The 21,012-nt window shown below is 35.8% G+C and overlaps 1 protein-coding gene across 2 annotated transcripts in view; it reads right to left on the bottom strand.

The window, feature by feature from the left end:
- Positions 1 to 167: 167 nt before the first annotated feature.
- The window catches only part of LOC123716398 (alpha-(1,6)-fucosyltransferase), a 37,063-nt gene continuing 16,218 nt past the window's right edge, over positions 168 to 21,012 (bottom strand). For both annotated transcript variants that reach the window (XM_045672131.1, XM_045672138.1), the window contains exons 6-13: positions 15,218 to 15,404; positions 13,427 to 13,526; positions 11,415 to 11,552; positions 10,707 to 10,860; positions 9,404 to 9,577; positions 8,292 to 8,453; positions 7,809 to 7,883; positions 168 to 7,496 (exon numbers count right to left, since the gene is read on the bottom strand). In XM_045672131.1, coding sequence (XP_045528087.1) covers positions 7,401 to 7,496; positions 7,809 to 7,883; positions 8,292 to 8,453; positions 9,404 to 9,577; positions 10,707 to 10,860; positions 11,415 to 11,552; positions 13,427 to 13,526; positions 15,218 to 15,404 — 1,086 coding nt within the window. In that variant the 3' untranslated portion in view covers positions 168 to 7,400. The remainder of the gene's footprint in view (positions 7,497 to 7,808; positions 7,884 to 8,291; positions 8,454 to 9,403; positions 9,578 to 10,706; positions 10,861 to 11,414; positions 11,553 to 13,426; positions 13,527 to 15,217; positions 15,405 to 21,012) is intronic.

The raw sequence follows: 21,012 nt of genomic DNA, 5'->3' as shown, positions 1-21,012 counted from the left end.
TAAAGTCCATAAAGCTTAAAATACTTATACATATATTAATTTCATTTTATATACAATTACTATATAAAGCTATATATACACAGTTTAGGTCCATGTTCACGATTCGTACAAGAATAACATTAGGTATTCGAAGCACAAAGCATTATTTCAATATTAAATGTATAAAAGGTATTAAAATACAATTTTATTGGGTTAAAACGGTAAAATTGCTAACATCAATGTTTGTGATAAAAACTGAATATTAAAATAATATTGCTTTAAGGAAAATTCCTTTAACACTATAAGGCTGTGGTTACACAATTTATATATTTGTTTATTATTGGCTAAACATCGCGATACACTGTTTGTAATGGATGATCATAGATACACTACAATAAATTGGCATAGAGTTGGGTTGATTACAGTGGCTGTCAATTGTCAAACTTTGGCACAATGTTAAAAAAGAAGATTACAGTGGATTCCATTTACTACGATCTTAATTATAGCAGTTAACAGATTGTAAAGTGTGTGTGGTTGACATTTTAAGAAACCAGTGTTAATTATTTGCTATTATTATTATTATTTTCTTTTGGGCTGTTATTTTCCTATATGTTGCTTATACTTATGTATTTACATTGTATATTCGTAGATACTTTGCGTACTTGTGACTTCGTAATACAAAAAAAAACCCTCGAAAGTTGTGTGGTGCGATATTGCGTGCTACTCAATTGTGAGGACTGACGCCTTCCTAAACTCTCATGTCATTTTCACACCTATATATCCTTTTTTAATTTTTCTTAAATATATGATTAACCTCGTTTTAACATGTGTGATATTTGAGAGTCAAAACAAAATATGTACCGACTTCGTACCGCCTGTTATTAATGAATCATTTGTAACTAACTTCTTAAATTCACAGAGAGCTTTATTCGGGTGGAGAACTTTTGTTATAGATATTATCTAAGTAGGTATGTAAGGGTGTACAGTTAAATGTATGATTCAGTTACAAATTTTAACTAACAACTTAGATGTGTGTCTGTATCTTTACGTTTGTAACGACCTCCGGATATAACTGTACATTTATTAACGCCCGTTGCTAATTACTTATGTTACCTGATTTTATATGTATGATTTTGTACATTATGGCAACGAGTGTAAATAAATAAATATTTGTGCGATACATAAATTTGTTTTTTCATGGTATTTATCTTTAATTGACGTACACACTTGTCATTGATGCATAGGCATGTACAGTAATTCTCCATATGACCACGTTATAGGATTATTGAGATCTATGAACACGAATTTAATATTAAATTAATAACAACACAATTGAAACAGGTCCAAAGCTACGAAAAACTAATTATGGATTTGACAAATCATTATAAATTTCACAGACAAGACATATAACTTGATAAATCGTCAGTCTACGTTTTAAAATAAATATCACATTAGATACTATTCTTCCAGGACTCAAAACTTGGCGATTAAAAGACGAAGTTAGCCTTTGAGTTGGGAAATGTAATTGTAAATTTAAAATCTTCTCTTTCAACAGTTCATAAGTATATTACAAATATGGATAAAGTTAGTTTGGATAATTGTGATAAAATGAGTGTAAGCGTAAGTTTTTTTTAATAAAATACGCTCACCTGATGTTAAGTGATACCGCCGCCCATGGACACTCACAATGCCAGAGGGCTCGCGAGTGCGTTGGCCTCTTAAGAATTTGTTTTAAGCGAATTTAATAAATTCCAAGATATTCTAGCACTGTACGATAACCTCATTAATAGTGCGGTTCCTGACGTTTGTTGTAAATAACCGTTGTCATATAAAATACTGATAGGTTTATTTTAAAAGTGGTCGTAAAAATCTTACCAAATCACACGAAATTCATTTACGCCGATCACATTACAAGCAGTGTACTTTTTCAGTATACAATACACGTAAAATACATCACAAAATGCAGATCTTTGAGCAGTAGTACTTTTTTTCATATATTTTAGTACTTTAAAGTATGAAAAGTGATTAATTAATATACAAATCGGTTATGATGTATGATTATGGTAGTTTCTCAAATAGGTTTACTATTGTAAAACAGGTACACTTGGGTAGGCACAGGCAACACATATAATCCAAATTTTGACTTTAATCCCTTGATAATTTGACCCTCCGAGGTCGTAGGCGTTCTGCCATGTAACACTTGCCAATGAAGAACGGAAAACCATTCATTAAAATATATTATAGTCTAAATGCTGCGTTCTATATAAAATATAATACTCTTTCGACCACAGCGTAGACACAATTGGAAAAAAGTGTGCAATTAGACCGATTTAGTTATGACATCTGACATTTTGACAGCTAGCGACACTCATGAAACAATGTTTTTTGTGGGTAAGTCTGAGACTGAGATTCAGAGACGGTCAAAGTTGAGGGGGAATGACCCAAGTTTACCGAATGATATTCAGAAGCATGATGACAGATGTATGACTTCTATTGTTTTTGGTTTGACATTACTTTTTTTACTAATCTGTGGAGTAATGATTTGACCAATAAAAAATTCAGTAATTATTTCTAATCATAAATTTTTTATTTATTTATTTAGAGATATTTTTTAATTAGTAATATGTTAAATAGGTCATCATCTGTATTTTTAATTACGGTTGGTTGTTTGGTTGTGCCAGACATGTCAAATATAACAAAGATTTAGTCTGTATAAAGCTGAGTGTTGTGTTGCCGGCCTATTTACGGAATGTTGAGTTTAATCTGAGATTCGAAATTTTTTATTGAATCAAAAAGTGGAGAAAACTATCACCTTTTGACGTAAATGGCTTCCTATATTTAAACTACGGACATGCGTTGTTATTTTTTTACTAATCAATAGGTATTTATTTAAACATTTGTTTATAATAGCCCAAACAGTTCCTTAAAATATAACTGTCTCTTTCTGTTAGTGAACTTTAGATAGAGACATCAGACCGCCTTACAACCAGAACAGGCCACACAGTCTCTTAACATACAGCTATCTCTTTCAGTTGGTATAATATAGACAGAGACATCAGATCGCCTTACAACCAGAAGAGGCCACACAGTCTCTTAACATATAGCTATCTCTTTCAGTTGGTATAATATAGACAGAGACATCAGACCGCCTTACAACCAGAACAGGCCACACAGTCTCTTAACATACAGCTATCTCTTTCAGTTGGTATAATATAGACAGAGACATCAGATCGCCTTACAACCAGAAGAGGCCATACAGTCTCTTAACATATAGCTATCTCTTTCAGTTGGTATAATATAGACAGAGACATCAGACCGCCTTACAACCAGAACAGGCCACACAGTCTCTTAACATACAGCTATCTCTTTCAGTTGGTATAATATAGACAGAGACATCAGACCGCCTTACAACCAGAACAGGCCACACAGTCTCTTAACATACAGCTATCTCTTTCAGTTGGTATAATATAGACAGAGACATCAGACCGCCTTACAACCAGAACAGGCCACACAGTCTCTTAACATACAGCTATCTCTTTCAGTTGGTATAATATAGACAGAGACATCAGATCGCCTTACAACCAGAAGAGGCCATACAGTCTCTTAACATATAGCTATCTCTTTCAGTTGGTATAATATAGACAGAGACATCAGACCGCCTTACAACCAGAACAGGCCACACAGTCTCTTAACATACAGCTATCTCTTTCAGTTGGTATAATATAGACAGAGACATCAGATCGCCTTACAACCAGAAGAGGCCACACAGTCTCTTAACATATAGCTATCTCTTTCAGTTGGTATAATATAGACAGAGACATCAGACCGCCTTACAACCAGAACAGGCCACACAGTCTCTTAACATACAGCTATCTCTTTCAGTTGGTATAATATAGACAGAGACATCAGATCGCCTTACAACCAGAAGAGGCCATACAGTCTCTTAACATATAGCTATCTCTTTCAGTTGGTATAATATAGACAGAGACATCAGACCGCCTTACAACCAGAACAGGCCACACAGTCTCTTAACATACAGCTATCTCTTTCAGTTGGTATAATATAGACAGAGACATCAGACCGCCTTACAACCAGAACAGGCCACACAGTCTCTTAACATACAGCTATCTCTTTCAGTTGGTATAATATAGACAGAGACATCAGACCGCCTTACAACCAGAACAGGCCACACAGTCTCTTAACATACAGCTATCTCTTTCAGTTGGTATAATATAGACAGAGACATCAGATCGCCTTACAACCAGAAGAGGCCATACAGTCTCTTAACATATAGCTATCTCTTTCAGTTGGTATAATATAGACAGAGACATCAGACCGCCTTACAACCAGAACAGGCCACACAGTCTCTTAACATACAGCTATCTCTTTCAGTTGGTATAATATAGACAGAGACATCAGACCGCCTTACAACCAGAACAGGCCACACAGTCTCTTAACATACAGCTATCTCTTTCAGTTGGTATAATATAGACAGAGACATCAGACCGCCTTACAACCAGAACAGGCCACACAGTCTCTTAACATACAGCTATCTCTTTCAGTTGGTATAATATAGACAGAGACATCAGACCGCCTTACAACCAGAACAGGCCATACAGTCTCTTAACATATAGCTATCTCTTTCAGTTGGTATAATATAGACAGAGACACCAGATCGCCTTACAACCAGAACAGGCCATACAGTCTCTTAACATATAGCTATCTCTTTCAGTTGGTATAATATAGACAGAGACACCAGATCGCCTTACAACCAGAACAGGCCATACAGTCTCTTAACATATAGCTATCTCTTTCAGTTGGTATAATATAGACAGAGACATCAGACCGCCTTACAACCAGAACAGGCCATACAGTCTCTTAACATATAGCTATCTCTTTCAGTTGGTATAATATAGACAGAGACAACAGATCGCCTTACAACCAGAACAGGCCATACAGTCTCTTAACATATAGCTATCTCTTTCAGTTGGTATAATATAGACGGAGACAACAGATCGCCTTACAACCAGAACAGGCCATACAGTCTCTTAACATATAGCTATCTCTTTCAGTTGGTATAATATAGACAGAGACACCAGATCGCCTTACAACCAGAACAGGCCATACAGTCTCTTAACATATAGCTATCTCTTTCAGTTGGTATAATATAGACGGAGACAACAGATCGCCTTACAACCAGAACAGGCCATACAGTCTCTTAACATATAGCTATCTCTTTCAGTTGGTATAATATAGACGGAGACAACAGATCGCCTTACAACCAGAACAGGCCATACAGTCTCTTAACATATAGCTATCTCTTTCAGTTGGTATAATATAGACAGAGACACCAGATCGCCTTACAACCAGAACAGGCCATACAGTCTCTTAACATACAGCTATCTCTTTCAGTTGGTATAATATAGACAGAGACACCAGATCGCCTTACAACCAGAACAGGCCATACAGTCTCTTAACATATAGCTATCTCTTTCAGTTGGTATAATATAGACAGAGACACCAGATCGCCTTACAACCAGAACAGGCCATACAGTCTCTTAACATACAGCTATCTCTTTCAGTTGGTATAATATAGACGGAGACAACAGATCGCCTTACAACCAGAACAGGCCATACAGTCTCTTAACATATAGCTATCTCTTTCAGTTGGTATAATATAGACAGAGACATCAGACCGCCTTACAACCAGAACAGGCCATACAGTCTCTTAACATATAGCTATCTCTTTCAGTTGGTATAATATAGACAGAGACACCAGATCGCCTTACAACCAGAACAGGCCATACAGTCTCTTAACATATAGCTATCTCTTTCAGTTGGTATAATATAGACAGAGACATCAGACCGCCTTACAACCAGAACAGGCCACACAGTCTCTTAACATACAGCTATCTCTTTCAGTTGGTATAATATAGACAGAGACATCAGATCGCCTTACAACCAGAAGAGGCCATACAGTCTCTTAACATATAGCTATCTCTTTCAGTTGGTATAATATAGACAGAGACATCAGACCGCCTTACAACCAGAACAGGCCACACAGTCTCTTAACATACAGCTATCTCTTTCAGTTGGTATAATATAGACAGAGACATCAGACCGCCTTACAACCAGAACAGGCCACACAGTCTCTTAACATACAGCTATCTCTTTCAGTTGGTATAATATAGACAGAGACATCAGATCGCCTTACAACCAGAACAGGCCATACAGTCTCTTAACATACAGCTATCTCTTTCAGTTGGTATAATATAGACAGAGACATCAGACCGCCTTACAACCAGAACAGGCCACACAGTCTCTTAACATACAGCTATCTCTTTCAGTTGGTATAATATAGACAGAGACATCAGACCGCCTTACAACCAGAACAGGCCACACAGTCTCTTAACATACAGCTATCTCTTTCAGTTGGTATAATATAGACAGAGACATCAGACCGCCTTACAACCAGAACAGGCCATACAGTCTCTTAACATATAGCTATCTCTTTCAGTTGGTATAATATAGACAGAGACATCAGACCGCCTTACAACCAGAACAGGCCATACAGTCTCTTAACATATAGCTATCTCTTTCAGTTGGTATAATATAGACAGAGACATCAGACCGCCTTACAACCAGAACAGGCCATACAGTCTCTTAACATATAGCTATCTCTTTCAGTTGGTATAATATAGACAGAGACATCAGACCGCCTTACAACCAGAACAGGCCACACAGTCTCTTAACATACAGCTATCTCTTTCAGTTGGTATAATATAGACAGAGACATCAGACCGCCTTACAACCAGAACAGGCCACACAGTCTCTTAACATATCAAAATTCTCCAGACTCCAGTATATCAAAATTCAGTTTTGTCATACTTAAGTCTCGCTAAATCTTGAGTCTGAATTTTACCCCTAAGTTTACTTCCAATAACGATACTTAATTAAAGTTATAGGAAGAAAAGACCAACGCAAGACTACACAGAACTTTCCTGAACTGTCCGGATAGAGACAGCAAATAAGCTTATTACAAAAACGATTGATTGAGATCCGTAGTTTTAATATAGGAACCCCGATAACACCGTCTTAAATGTTTTTACAAATTACTAGGCTTATTCGAATAAATTCATTAATAATATTAACAACATGGGTTTAATCGGCTACGTACAGTCAGCAACAAAAATTATAAAACAACAAAACCATGTATATAATTAAAATTAATATTAAAATAGAAAACTAGGCCATACCAACCTTGTTCAAGCAATTAACGCCGCCATTTTGGATTTATTTCTATTTATTCATAAAAAAATGTCATTTTTTTCTGACTTCACAAAAAAGCACTTAAACCATTGAACTATATAAATATTGTAATAAATTAATCATTTAACTTGCTGACTGTACTTATAAAACACCTATAACTCATTCTGATGTTCGTTTGCGTGTTTGTACTCGGGGAAAGGATAAAGCACTAAGTGGTCAGCCGTTTTGTACCACGGGATTAGGCCATTCTGAAAAAAAAAAAATATTTTTTTTACAATACAAATTTAGTCTATATAAAGCTTACAGTGATATGTTGCCGGCCTATGCACGGTATGGGAAATAAGGGAAATGTTTTTATCTCTCTATATATAATTTAAAATTACACAGAAAGGCAGTTTTACCACTATGAGCAACCAGCTGCTTTACCAACCAGATCCTTTAAAGGCCGGCAACGCACACGCGAGTCCTTGCATTAAGTGTCGATGAGCGGTATCACTTAACACTCTTCGGCACTTTACTTTTTTTTTTTTTAATTTTCTCAAAACTTCGTGAATACTCACCATGTTAGTTCTTTTATTGGTCCCTCGGCCGAAACCATTCCAATGGTTCCCAGCCACTCCTATCAGATCTCCCGCCTGGAATCAAACAGACCAATTTAAGTATCAAGCAATTTTGGTTATATTTCAGATTAGTACATATACCACGGCGACAATGACTTTTTATTATTATTGGAAAAAAGCCCACGGGGCGCCCAGCGCAGTCATCGCAGCCCATTGACACCCATAGTAGGGTGCGTTGCCGGCCTTTGAGTGAGGGACTAATTTTAACTACTTAAATTGTTGAAAAGCTAACATTTGTTACAAAAGTAATGTTTAAACCAAAATTATGTACTTTTTTTAATTTTCTATTATGTACTTCATTTATAACCTAAAACGTTTTTTTTTTTTTTTTTCAAAAAATTACTATCTCGTGGAAATTTCAGAAAAACTTTACCAATTACCCTTTATAAAGAATAATCAATAAAAAAAAATTACATAACATACCTGAAATGCGATCTCCTGATTGGACCGCGGGGTATGGTTCATAATAGCGCGGCGATTGTGAGCGTTTTGACCCCCGAAGTAATAAATATCGTCCAAAGAGTAAAAACTATCAGATGCGTCCACTCTGTTCGTCTGCATCATTTCATACGCTACACGGCCGACCTGCAATTTTTTTGGGGTTAGGCGTGTATGTCCAATAAGGGTTCGACGAGTAGTCAAGTCAAGACATTAATATAAGCTATTTGACGTTAAATCTCTCTTTAAACTCTTCTTTAAAATTTCAAAAAAACCCGCCAAAACGCTTCTAGACAAGATGGCGTTGAACTAGGGACTAGTTAGACTAGACTATGACGTATTCTCCTTGTACAAACGTAAACGTCAAGGCTGTTAAGTGTTAATGATTATATTTTAATTACAGAAATACATGTACACAATGCATTTGATAATTATTGTGAAATATAAATTGTCTAACCAAAACAATGTCAGAGAAACTATAAGGTTATGTCCCATTCTTTAGTCTATTGTTAGGTTAAATAATCATTTTCCATTCTATTTTTTTCGAAGTGAAACTTCTTTATCGACGTTGGAAACAATTTACCGTCACATTTGCGGTTACGCGTCACATTTTTCCGTTACGCGCCATCTTTTTCTTGTCCATGCCACGGTTGATTCGAAGAGATTCAAACGATAACTTATAGCAATAATTCTATTGCAATTAATGAATTTCTGTAATAATCTCAGTAGTAATAAGTTAAAATGAAATAATTGTATTATTTGTATTCATGTCTATGATAATAAAAGCCTTTTGTTAAACTTTATCTAACCAATTTCTGTAAAGTTGCATATAGTAGGACATTTTTCGAAAAATACGTGTACGTAAAAAATGTGTACGTTAGTACACGCACACATATTTTTTAAATTGGCGAAACCCACTTACAAAATAGTTACGCCTATATATGGCCACGAACACAATTCCAAGCTCGCGGTTACGTTGCCGGTATTTGAATTCAGAATCAGCTCAATCATCAGCCTTCAACGGCCAGATTCCACAAAGTTTGGTACGTTGTACTGAATTTACAGAGTTTCGACTTTTTCATAGTAAAATTACTTACTTGACTACTAAACGTGCAAACAATATAATCACTCATGGCCAGCATGTGCAGATCTACCAATAGTCCTGTGAGTGATACGGGCGTGTATCTACGGTGCGTAGCGGCCGTTTTGGCTATAGACGGGTCACCCAAGAACTCGTAGTCCGGGTACTTTGAGCGAGCGTCTCCTAACACCTGAAATTATAGATATTATGTCATTTTTTTCATTCAGATATAGTTTAGTTCCTAGTTTTACCACCACGGTTCCACTGCCCTCTTACAAAAAAAAAACATAATATATATCTAGCATCGCTAAATACCTTAAAAACTCTTGAATCACTTTCTAGGCTACAACTGGAGAAGAGTTACAAAGAATAGAGAGCAGTGGGAAAGAGAGGAGGCCTTTGCCAAGAGGCTATATTATTGTTATTAGTTTAGTTCTACCAGATTAGCTTATAAAGAATATTGGAGTAACCGTAATGGGGCGTAAATTTTTCGGTTGAAAGTTAAAAACAACGTTAAAAGCGCCGTAATACAAAGTATTACAAACATACACACACACGCACACCCAATTTTTTTTCCATGATTTTTTGTTATTTTTCTTTTTTGATTAATATTATTTTGGGTGTTTAATTAGAAATAAATGTTGTCTTTATTAAATATTGTGTCAAGAAATAAAAGTACGTTCTTAAAGACGCCCCCAATTTCAGCGGGTCTTCTATCTATCTATCTTTATATATATATATAGACAACGTCTGTCAGGCCCGCTGCATAGATAGATAGATTCATTTATAATTATATATATAAATGAATCCCGATTTCCCTTGGTCACGGCATCACGCGTGAACGACTGAACCGATGTCGCTAATTGCTTTTTTGTTGTGTTCGTTATTGTCAGAAGAATCTTATGAAGTAAAAAAAATTCACGAAAAATTAGAAAATTTAAGAATACTTTTGTTATAGTAGCAAATTTATTACAATTCAAACTTTTTTCGTGTAACCTTATGTCGTGCTGCAAATATCGTCAAAGGGGATGTAAGAAAAATGAATATCGTCTAAAACAAATGCTTCGATCGAATTCATATAAAATAATTGCAGTCGCTATTTGTTTGTGGCATTAATCTTTATGTAATGTTTTTTACATAGCCGGTTATATGTCGCCTGTTCCCATGTCGGAATACCAGCAAAACTATTTATATACGCACGCAAGAATGTTCTATATCATAAAGCGTTTTTGGTTAATCATACCAATTCGAAATCAATACTCATGGTTAAGACAGGTCAACGTCTGTCAGGTCCGCTGGTATTATATATTTATACTCACATTAGCATCATCACTGGCCAAATACACTCTTCTGACGTCGACGTGTTGAGTTAATTGCAACTGGTCATAATATTGCCTAACGTGGACCATATATTCGTCAATACTGTGAAAGGCCGCCTCTGTGCCTACTTTGTCCGTGCGACGAATGTGAACGCTGAAAATAAATACAATATATGTATTTATTCATATTTCCTTAAACCAATACATGCCAATAGACAACCTTGGCCTTCGCACATGTCCCATAAAGATCCAGATTTCTTGGAGAACACTGAGGTCGCTCACAATCCCCCGTAATTATAAAACATATCCTTGTGCAAATGATTTTTTTTTTAAATAATATTTAATAAAACAATTCACTTTATACTTGCAAAGTGAGCATAGAGACGAACAAAGTAGGTATGAATTTCTTATGAACTATTATATTAACACGGCATTTTCTCGACAGGGTGGACCCAACCGGTAAGAAGCTCCCTTTCGTATGATTGTCCTCCTCATTTAACCCACGTGATCATAATATTATAATTCAGTATTTTTTTTAATTTAGCCGTTAATAATTTTCACGTAAACTTATGAACCGTCATCTGTCAAAATTTGATTGAACTGTCAACTGTCGTCTGTCAAAACTCGATTGAACTGTAAGCTGTTATCTGTCAAATATGATTGTTCATTTTTCTTAACTAGTTTGGCTTGTACTGTAAAAAATCTTACCCAACAATAGGCCGCATAAAGTGCATCTTAGCGATCGTCTCGTTGATAGCCTTTTGCATCGCTGGCTTCGGCTTGAGCACGTACTTGAGCATTTGACCGATCCACCACGAAGATGGGTCACCGTTGAAGCGGACTATACTAAAAATATAACAAAACATACATATTGCACCATTTCATTAATGACCGCAATATAAACAATAATTGGATAAATGATTTGGAGATTTAATTTAATTGAATTAGATACAAATTGTAACAGAAACTGTAGACTGCCACTCTCACACAACCAATCCACGAAACCGAAGTAATAAACTCAATAAAGAAACTGAAATTCGAAAAAAGTCGCTGTTCTGACAACATCACAAATGAATCGCTAAAATATGCTCAGAACCATTAACTGAACCGTTTTACTCCTACACTTGTAACTTCTGAAACGCACATAGAATGGTCTGAAGCAGATATCTTACTTATATATAAAAAAGGCAATCCAAAAAATATCAGCAACTACAGACCAATCAGTTTGTTATCAAATCAGTTTGTTTTTGCATCTATTATAAATAATAGGTTAAGCACGATAATAGAGGCAAAACAACCTGGTAGAACAGGCAGGTTTCAGAAATTGGTACTCTACTATAAACCACATCCACACCATTGAGTTAGTTATGAAGAATTATCAAGAGTTTCAGAGACCTCTTCACGTAACTTTTGTTGATTATCAAAAAGCATTCGATTCAGTCACACACGTTAGTATATGGAAAAGCTTAAAAGAACAAGAAGAAGAAGATTAAAAGCATATACAATAACAACAAAGGAAGAATAAACCTCGAAACATTAGGCCCCGCCTTCCATATAGAAATAGGGGTAAGACAAGGCGATTCATTATCATCCACTATTTTCATAGCCAAACTCGAAAACATCATGAACAAGATAGCTTGGAGTAAAACAGGACCCTGTACGTACTTAAGTCACCTGAGGTTCGCTGATGACCTGATACTTCTGTCAGAGACAGTCAACGAGATGCAATTCATGATAGAATCTCTACAACAAGCAAGTGCGGAAGTTGGATTGGAAATGAATCTAACGAAGACTAAGATAACGACTAATACACGACCTATAACTATCAATGGTAACCCGTTAGACTATGGAAAAAAGAATACGTTCCGAGAGAAACAGTAACATTATAGAAATAGAGCAAAGGGTCCAACAAACCTGGAATAGATATTGGAGCCTCAAAGAAATATTTAAGAGTAACTCACTCACGCTAGCAAAACTAAAGTTATGAACGCATGTCTAATTCCCAGCTTAACTTATGGGAGCCAGACCTGGAAATTCTCTACACAAGCTGTTAATAAAATCGATGTATGTCAAAGAGGTTTAGAGCGAAGCATGTTAAACATAAACAAAATGGACAAAATAAAACAAAGAGCCGTCACTAAAGTTACAAACGTTTCAACTTTTGCTCAAAAACTGAAATGGCATTGGGCTGGCCATGTGGCGAGAATGTCTAGCAGAAAGTGGACCAAACGTGTTACCCAATGCAAAAGGAGCACCAGGCAAGAGGCGGAAGGGGACACCCTTAGACCGCTGGGAAGATGACCTGAAAAGATCAGCTGGCATAAACTGGCCTTCCATAGCACAAGACCGACATAAATGGGCATCTTTGGAGGGAATTCATAAATAAAATCCATATTTTGGTTTACTGTAATATAGCAACTATTGTAAAACAGGAATTAAAAAGGCTTATTATTATTATTAGTTATTTTTTACTCTATTTTTGTTTAAGATAGAAGGAAGTCAACTTTCAATATAGTGCTTACTACCCACGGACACCATTACGCCTGGGGTGTTTGCCAACCTTTGGTGCAATATCTGACACTAGCCACTAGCCTCTACTTGCAGCTGATTCCCCAAAGCACAGAAGAAAGTATCTTAAAAACGCACTGCTGTGGAACCAGGCGTCATATTTTTTTTAAAGGCGGCATTTATTTTAAAATAAAATTGTTAAATTAGCATACCGATGTGCCAGATCTGTGGGTATTGCGAGCGGTAGAAATTTGGGCTTCTGTGAGATGGAGTCTATGAAGGGCAGAGACACAACTTTTGGATCGTAGTTGGCTGAAATGTTAACAAAACATTTTAATACATATAAAGAAACTCTTATTCGCAAGTGTACAATTCTACATTGACAATGTTTGATGATGATATAAAGTAATGATTCAAATGATTCTAATCCTTGGGATTGATTTGCTCCAGTTCAAACAATTTGCATGACTTAAAACCTGGCGATTAACTCTACGCACTGGACTTGCGAACTGGTAGTAAATGTAAATTTAGAATCGTTATAACATCTTTTTCTTTTGACGTTCATAAGCGTATATGTTTACCTATATGAATAAATTAATTGTTATTTTTAATAAGGCTGCTTCTTTCAATTGAAGCAAAAATCCGCCAATCAAATAAAATACCTTCGAGGATGACCAAGATCTTATTTAAAGAGATAGATTCCAATAGCCATTTCCGACAAACACTTCCTTATATTAAGATTTTCTAACTGTCTAAGTCGTTTTCGGTTTTTTTTTAATTTGAAATATCCAATAATTATACGCAAAATTTAGCAAACGCTTAACTTTGACAGATTAAGACAATAACCATCAATAATGACATCATTTCAAGAAATAACTTCCAATACGTTTCCACAATATGACGAGGGTTTTTATTGTATTGCTCAGACATTACTTGATTTTATTTGTACTCTTAATACAACTAAGTGTTCACAATATAAATAATGACTAAATCAGTATAATTACTGTAAACTAAAATATATTTTTTTGTAACCGCGCAAACGGAGCTGGAGGCTCGCCTGATGTTAAGTGATACTGCCGCCCATAGACTCTTGCCAGAAGGCGTTTAGTTGCCGGCATTTGGTAATTTGTACGCTCTTATCACTAAAGACCCTAAGTCGAATCGCTTCAGGAATAATTCAATGGGCAGCTGGTTTCATATTATGGTGGTGCATGGCAAAAACTGTCTTGAGAAACGTTCAGTTTGTCAGAAACTATGTCAGAACTAAGTCAGAAAATATGAATTTGTCAAATTGTGTTTTAAATAATGCAGAGTTTTAGTTGAACCTACCTAAGCACTGATGTTTTTCTCAAGTTCATTTGGTAGAAGAGAAACATTATACAGCCCAAGACTAGGACTAGTTCCAGACATTAGATCTTTCAACCAAACACACTTCTTAATATATTTTTTTTTGGTTTGTTTTTTCTTTTTGTTACAAGCAATCTATTTTAAAATAAATGACAATAATAAGAAACATAAACGTTACAAAAATTTTTAATTCCCAATTTTAGATCTTACTGCTAATTTTTTATTGGCAAGCAAAAAAATACTAGTGAGAGCGGACTTAAAAACCCTTAATCACCCTTTTACATTAAATCCAAAACTCTAAGACTGACGAAAATCTATTTGTACGCGTTCATGAATACGTATGGGAACGTATTCGCACGTTACAACGTATACATGCGCACAACACGATTGACCACTGGTCTACAGTGCTCGACGATTTTCAATATCAGAAGTCAGTCAATGTAGCCCAGCCGCCGTGGTTAAATTAGTATAGTAAATATTGTTATATACATGGGTGGGCTGAGAAGTTCGTAGGCTGAACATAGATGGCGCTACTAGTATAAAATTAATAACTTTTGTTAGGCGTAACCTTCAAAACACACGTACTATTTAGTTTGTGAGATATTGTTTGGAGTGATGGACTTTTGTTTGTTTAAAAACACAAATAACATTTTTACCTGGCCATTGAATGACTTTATCATCATACGCCGTGAGACAGCTTTCGGAAATCGGATAGAAGACATACTCCCAGCCCTTTGTGTTGTATCGCCATCCCTTAGAGTTGAGGATCAAGGTCCTCTCCGTGGCGTACGCGAAAATCAGGCAGTACACTATGTGATGAAGCTGGCACCCGAAGCCACAGCCCTGTAAAGAACAAGGTAATGTTAATGAATCTAATATGATGCTATGCATGCGATGATAACAGGATCAGGTATGCAGTTTCCAAACACGAATACAGGCATGTGTTGGAAATGGCATATATACTAATAAACTAGCAAACTTCACGTTAATCCGAGGTGGTTAAAGTCTTATCATGAGAAACAGATTAAGCTGAAGGTCAGAATGTGAAATCTAATCCAATCCAAATATTTTGTCTTTTTTTATATAACAGGGTGAAAACTTGCAGGCGGCACCTGGTTTTAAGTGGTACCCCGCCGGGGCTGGCCGTAGGTTGCCGGCCTTTTAACGTACATCGGTTGTATGGTTTGGGAACTTGCACGAAATACTGGGAGTACCAAACGGCATTGTAGATTTGTCCCCATAAAGTTGTATGACAAGTATGGCAACAAATATGGGGAGCCCATTCCAAATCTTGTTTACACATAAGTTATAGTTCTGGGATTAGTTGCAGTCAAACCACAGTAAAAACAATATAAGTTCATGGTTGGTTTTAGTTTTATTATTTTTTATTAAAAAAAAAGATCAATTTTAAGCCTTGAATAAATATTAATATAATATATTTTTTTTTATAAACCTTCACCTCGGACTTCCAATGTTAAATTTTATATCGTTAAATTGCAAATAAAATTGCTCAATATTTCGTAAAAAAATAAAATTGAAAAATTGTTATAACGTTACGCGATACGGAATTTTTGAATAAGAATCGATATTTAGAACCCATTAGTTAATAAAATACTTTTGTCATCAGACAATAATTTTAAATATAAACCAAATAATTTGGTCCACACTGTGTTCTGGGACACCTAGGTCTCTTCTGGCTAACTACAATGTCTATCCCGGGAAACTCGTATCCCATACAGCCTGTTATCATGCTTCTAAACTATCCACGAGATAATTTGACGGAGACAAAAGTTTCTTTATTGAAAGGCTCAAAAACACTGACTTATAAGTACGAGTTTTTTCAGTAAGAAAAGAAATATTATTTACTAACTGGAGGCCAAGATTAATAATTACGATAGCGACCTTTCCGTAAAGGTTATCGCACAAACCATTGACATCAGTCTATCCAGTTAAATTGATAAAATACTGAAGACAAGCCCCGCGTACGATTGTGACGAAAGACCAAAGGATGGTTAAGTTACGTGTTGACTATTCGAATTTCTGAAGAGGCCAGGGTATCCCAGGAAGGGCTATCCTAAGATATTGTTCGACCACAGAAAGAGATCGCAAAATTCTGCCACAGAATCGTCAAATCTGTCACTAAGATGAATAGCACAAAAACTCACACGGGTATCGAATATATTTCCAGAGTACATATCACCTGCATGATTAATCAAATAATGTTCCTTTTAATGAAAGAGGAGATTTGACACTTGCCAACCGCCTAGCTTGTAGTCCACAAATATATAAAACCCTTACGAGTGTTAAAAGTGTAACAGATTTGGACAAAAAAATATCAAATGATATGCTGGTATTAGAAATAACCTACTACTACGCTACTTTAAAGTCAAGAGAACACTTAGCTATATCCCGATTTCGATGTGACAGAAACGTATCAAACCTGGACATAACGTCTGGAAGCAAACGGATGACTGCCTCGAGTTACTTTTGTTTATTTCCTTGTTAATATAACAATCGCAAAACAAAATAAGGAAAATGCTGCTAAATTACAGATTTAGCAGCATCTTTTACGAACACAAAACATTTTCTTAACGCGTTTATAACATATGACTTAGGAGTATATACACAAGTTCCTAAATGTACCAACCAATGTAATAAACAAATAACGTTTGTCACTGTCACTGTCAGTCGGCCTCAAAAAAGGACTGTCTTAGCAATTTTTAGGTATGACGTGTCGATCGCGTGATTGGTTAAATCAGTTTGTTATTGTTTATGCAATAGGAGGCAAACGGGCCTTAGAAAGTTTTCAAATACATTAATCAATTAAAATCTTAATTACAGGGATAACTCTAAAACAATATTTAATCGCCTGGTTTAACGTTATTAAGACTGATAACAGTTTTTATAACACATGAAAATAACTACGATTAATTGTTACGTAGTACGTAAGTTTCATTTATTACATTTGAATCTTATACTTATTATAAATAAATATTAGGTCCTTACATATGAAATTGGCGTTTTGTCGTACTGGCCACTTTGACCTCAAATACCTCCTCTTTGGTTAGGAATTTCAAATTGAAATTTGTACAGCTATTTACTCATGTATTTGTGCTTCGATGACCGTCATTCATTTGTTTTTTCTTCTGTTTTTTTTTTCTGTTTGCGTCACTCATTTTACAAAATGGAAAACTTAAAGTATCGCATTATTTACGAGTACGAGTTCCGCCGTGGCACTAGTGCTGCGGAAACGACTCGAAGGGTGAATGATGTGTATGGCGGTCATGTTGCAAAAGAAAACACAGTTCGTTTTTGGTTCCAACGTTTTCGTTCTGGAAATTTCGACCTGCAGAACAAGCCCCGTGGACGGCCTGAGACCCAAGTTGATAATGAAGTATTGAAGGCTATTGTGGAAGCGGATCCATCGCAAACCTTACAATTAGCTTATAATAAGCTTACAATTCAGGAGAATTCCAGTAATGGTCTGGTTCTAAGTTGTGAAGTAAATACTAATTGTTAAGTTACGGTTAACATACGGTTTAATATTTTTTATATAAAACGGGCAGGACGATGTCAAGTGATACACCATGGTCACTCATATAGCCAGGAGGCTCGCAAGTGCATTGCCGGCCTTTAGGTAATACTTCGGTGAGCACTTGGTTCTATAGCAGTAGTGCGCGGTAGTGGAACGATGGATATCGAGGGGCTAGATATAATTTAACTTTTTGGTTCTGCTATAATAATTTCCATAAAAACAGCTTTTTTAACATTAACACTTGTTAGCTTCTAATATTAATTCAATTAAATTCTAAACATTTTTATGAAACATATTCTTAAGAATCTTGCTACAAGTGCGCATGTGCAATAGTTATTCATTTGACTCGTTCGGTTGTTTACGAATTGTTACGAATTGACTCGACCATTTTCCCGAAGTGGGATGGTCGAGACGGAGGAGGGAGTTGTGATTATAAAAGAGGTTGTGACTAGGGAATGCAATCCCGACTCGAGATCGTGAATTCGGGATCCCGAAATTTTCGGGATGTCGTATAGTTTAAAAAAATAATTCACGTGACTGAATACGATGAAAACTTCATGTTTGTGATTGTGAGGTTAATTAAAATAAAATATTATTTGAAAGAAAACAAAACCCTTTATCCTTTAACATTACCAACTAAACAACTAACAATTTCAATTACATGAACATAATCAATACAAAGTAGGTATAGCTCAAGGAGATTAAAATTGGTGATTTTGAAAGTAACTTCTAAAAAAAGAGTATCTTCTAAAGTGTCTCAAGAGTGCTATCTGCTAACCGGCATCTAATGTCCATTGCAATGTACCCTATTTAATGTGCAATGTCGCGTGAAGCGTCCCGAGCGTATGTGTGTAGAATCGCTGACCATTGCAGCCCAATCCCGTCAATCTCGAACGGGATCTCGTCATATTATGCTTCGGGATTGATCCCGAAAAATTACACGGGATCTCTCGAGATCCCGCGAGATCGGGATTGCATTCCCTAGTTGTGACACATGCGCACGGGCCTTTTCTTCGTACAAGTTTGAAGTAATACAGTTCAAGTAAAATCAGTGAAGTAAATTATAGTGAATTAAGTCATCATTGAAGTGTTTAATTTTCTACCCTAAGAACTAAATCAACTACTGCTAACACACTTAAATAGGGAAACCTGACAGACTATTTACTTCCAATCGGTAGATAAATCTACTAAATGTAAATAATTACTCTGAATACTGTAAACACGGTTGTTGACTATTATAATTAGAGCAATCCAATTTAACAGAACATGTCATGTCGAGCATTTTGTGTTCCGCTATGTTGTTTCGCATTTGTTTGACAAAGTGATTAAATCGCGTTGTATGTATTGTCCATTTGTATAGCTTCGAACATTTTACGTCTGCAATATTAAGAAATTTATTTGGACATTTCGACAACAATTACGTTATTACAATTGCGCTAGCCCACTGTTAAACACTGAATAATGTTCTGAAACAATCAATTGTAAATTGGCGCAGATTCCACTATTAAAATAATAATGTTTTTTTCGGGTTTTAGCTAACTTTGACACTAATTGCTGATGTTGATATTTGTCCACCTCACCAAAGGGGATGTAAGAAACTATTTCAAAAGGCGTGAAGACTTTGACTTTGTTAAGCAGTTCGAATTCTTTGAAATATTAAGTATTAACTGTCGTTGGTTGAATGTTAAATTTCAGTTTTCCTTAATTTTGTTGTTGTGTATCGATGTACTTATGTTTTCTGTTTTACATATATTGTATAATCTGTTTTAGCTGTGTACATTGTCTAAGTGTTTTGTATTATAATATGTATGTTAGTTGTAAGATTACTAATAAATAAATATATATTCAAATATCCTCTTATTAATATAATAAACACACTAAACTCTTTCTAGACGGGAAAATAGGGCGATTCCTCAAATGACAGTTTATTATTTACAAAGCCTCATTCTAATATATACGAGATCAAAGTTACGATTAAAAATGTTTAAAAATAAAAATTGGGCCACATCCTCCGCTCGAATCGTGACCAGGTGCATGGAAGCGTAAAAGATACCATATGCTTTCCTATATCGACATTAATTTCCGACCCATATTTATTAATATTAAATTTCTCACAAGTCAACAATTCATACAGACGATAAAGGCTAAAAGGTCCTCGAGTCGAGAGTAGTGTCGGCCTATGAGATCCAGAAAACTGAGGCCTTAGGTTTGTAAGTTAAAACATACTTTGCGCTAAGTCTCGACTCTGAGTCGTCGTAAATTAAACTTTTAAGTTACAAAGAGGACTCTCGTCTTCGCCATCCGTCTAAGAAAGGAATTTTTAGCTGTTCACAAGACAGACAGCTATTCAAAAGGATGGTTTGTGATAAAAATTAATTTCTATACCTACTAAACATGCATCTCTTTGTTCACACTTTTTTAAGCTTACATATGAAACCCCGGGGAGATTTTTTTTAAATAAACGCAAACGAGCCTACCCTATTTGTGGAAATGCTTTTGCACATCCACCGCCCGACCGACCCGCACTGGAATCTCTGCTATTCAGAGACGGGGTATGTAATACCCACTAAAACCACCTTAAGCAGTTCCTACAAAGTCGTGTTACCTCAATGGCGTGTTTTACACAAAAACCTCGGATGCAGTACACGCTATTTATTTTATTATTTATTAACACTTCGTTATACTACAATATAAAAAAAATGAACATAATTAAATCAAAAGCAGGGCAACTGGCGGAGGAGGAGGACACTACATAGGAGATAGGAAATGGGCATAACTTCACCAATTTCCTCCGCGTCTTCTTAACCTAGGATTCTACCTAAAGCGCTACCTCTCTCATTCTGCTGTCTTCTTCTGTGGGTTACTGGCTCACAGTAGGATACTACTGCATTCCATACCTCGTAATTGCCGACCATT

Source organism: Pieris brassicae, chromosome 1 (genome assembly GCF_905147105.1).
Source record: "Pieris brassicae chromosome 1, ilPieBrab1.1, whole genome shotgun sequence".
Classification (NCBI taxonomy): domain Eukaryota; kingdom Metazoa; phylum Arthropoda; class Insecta; order Lepidoptera; family Pieridae; genus Pieris; species Pieris brassicae.
This window is presented reverse-complemented; position numbering and strand designations above follow the sequence as displayed.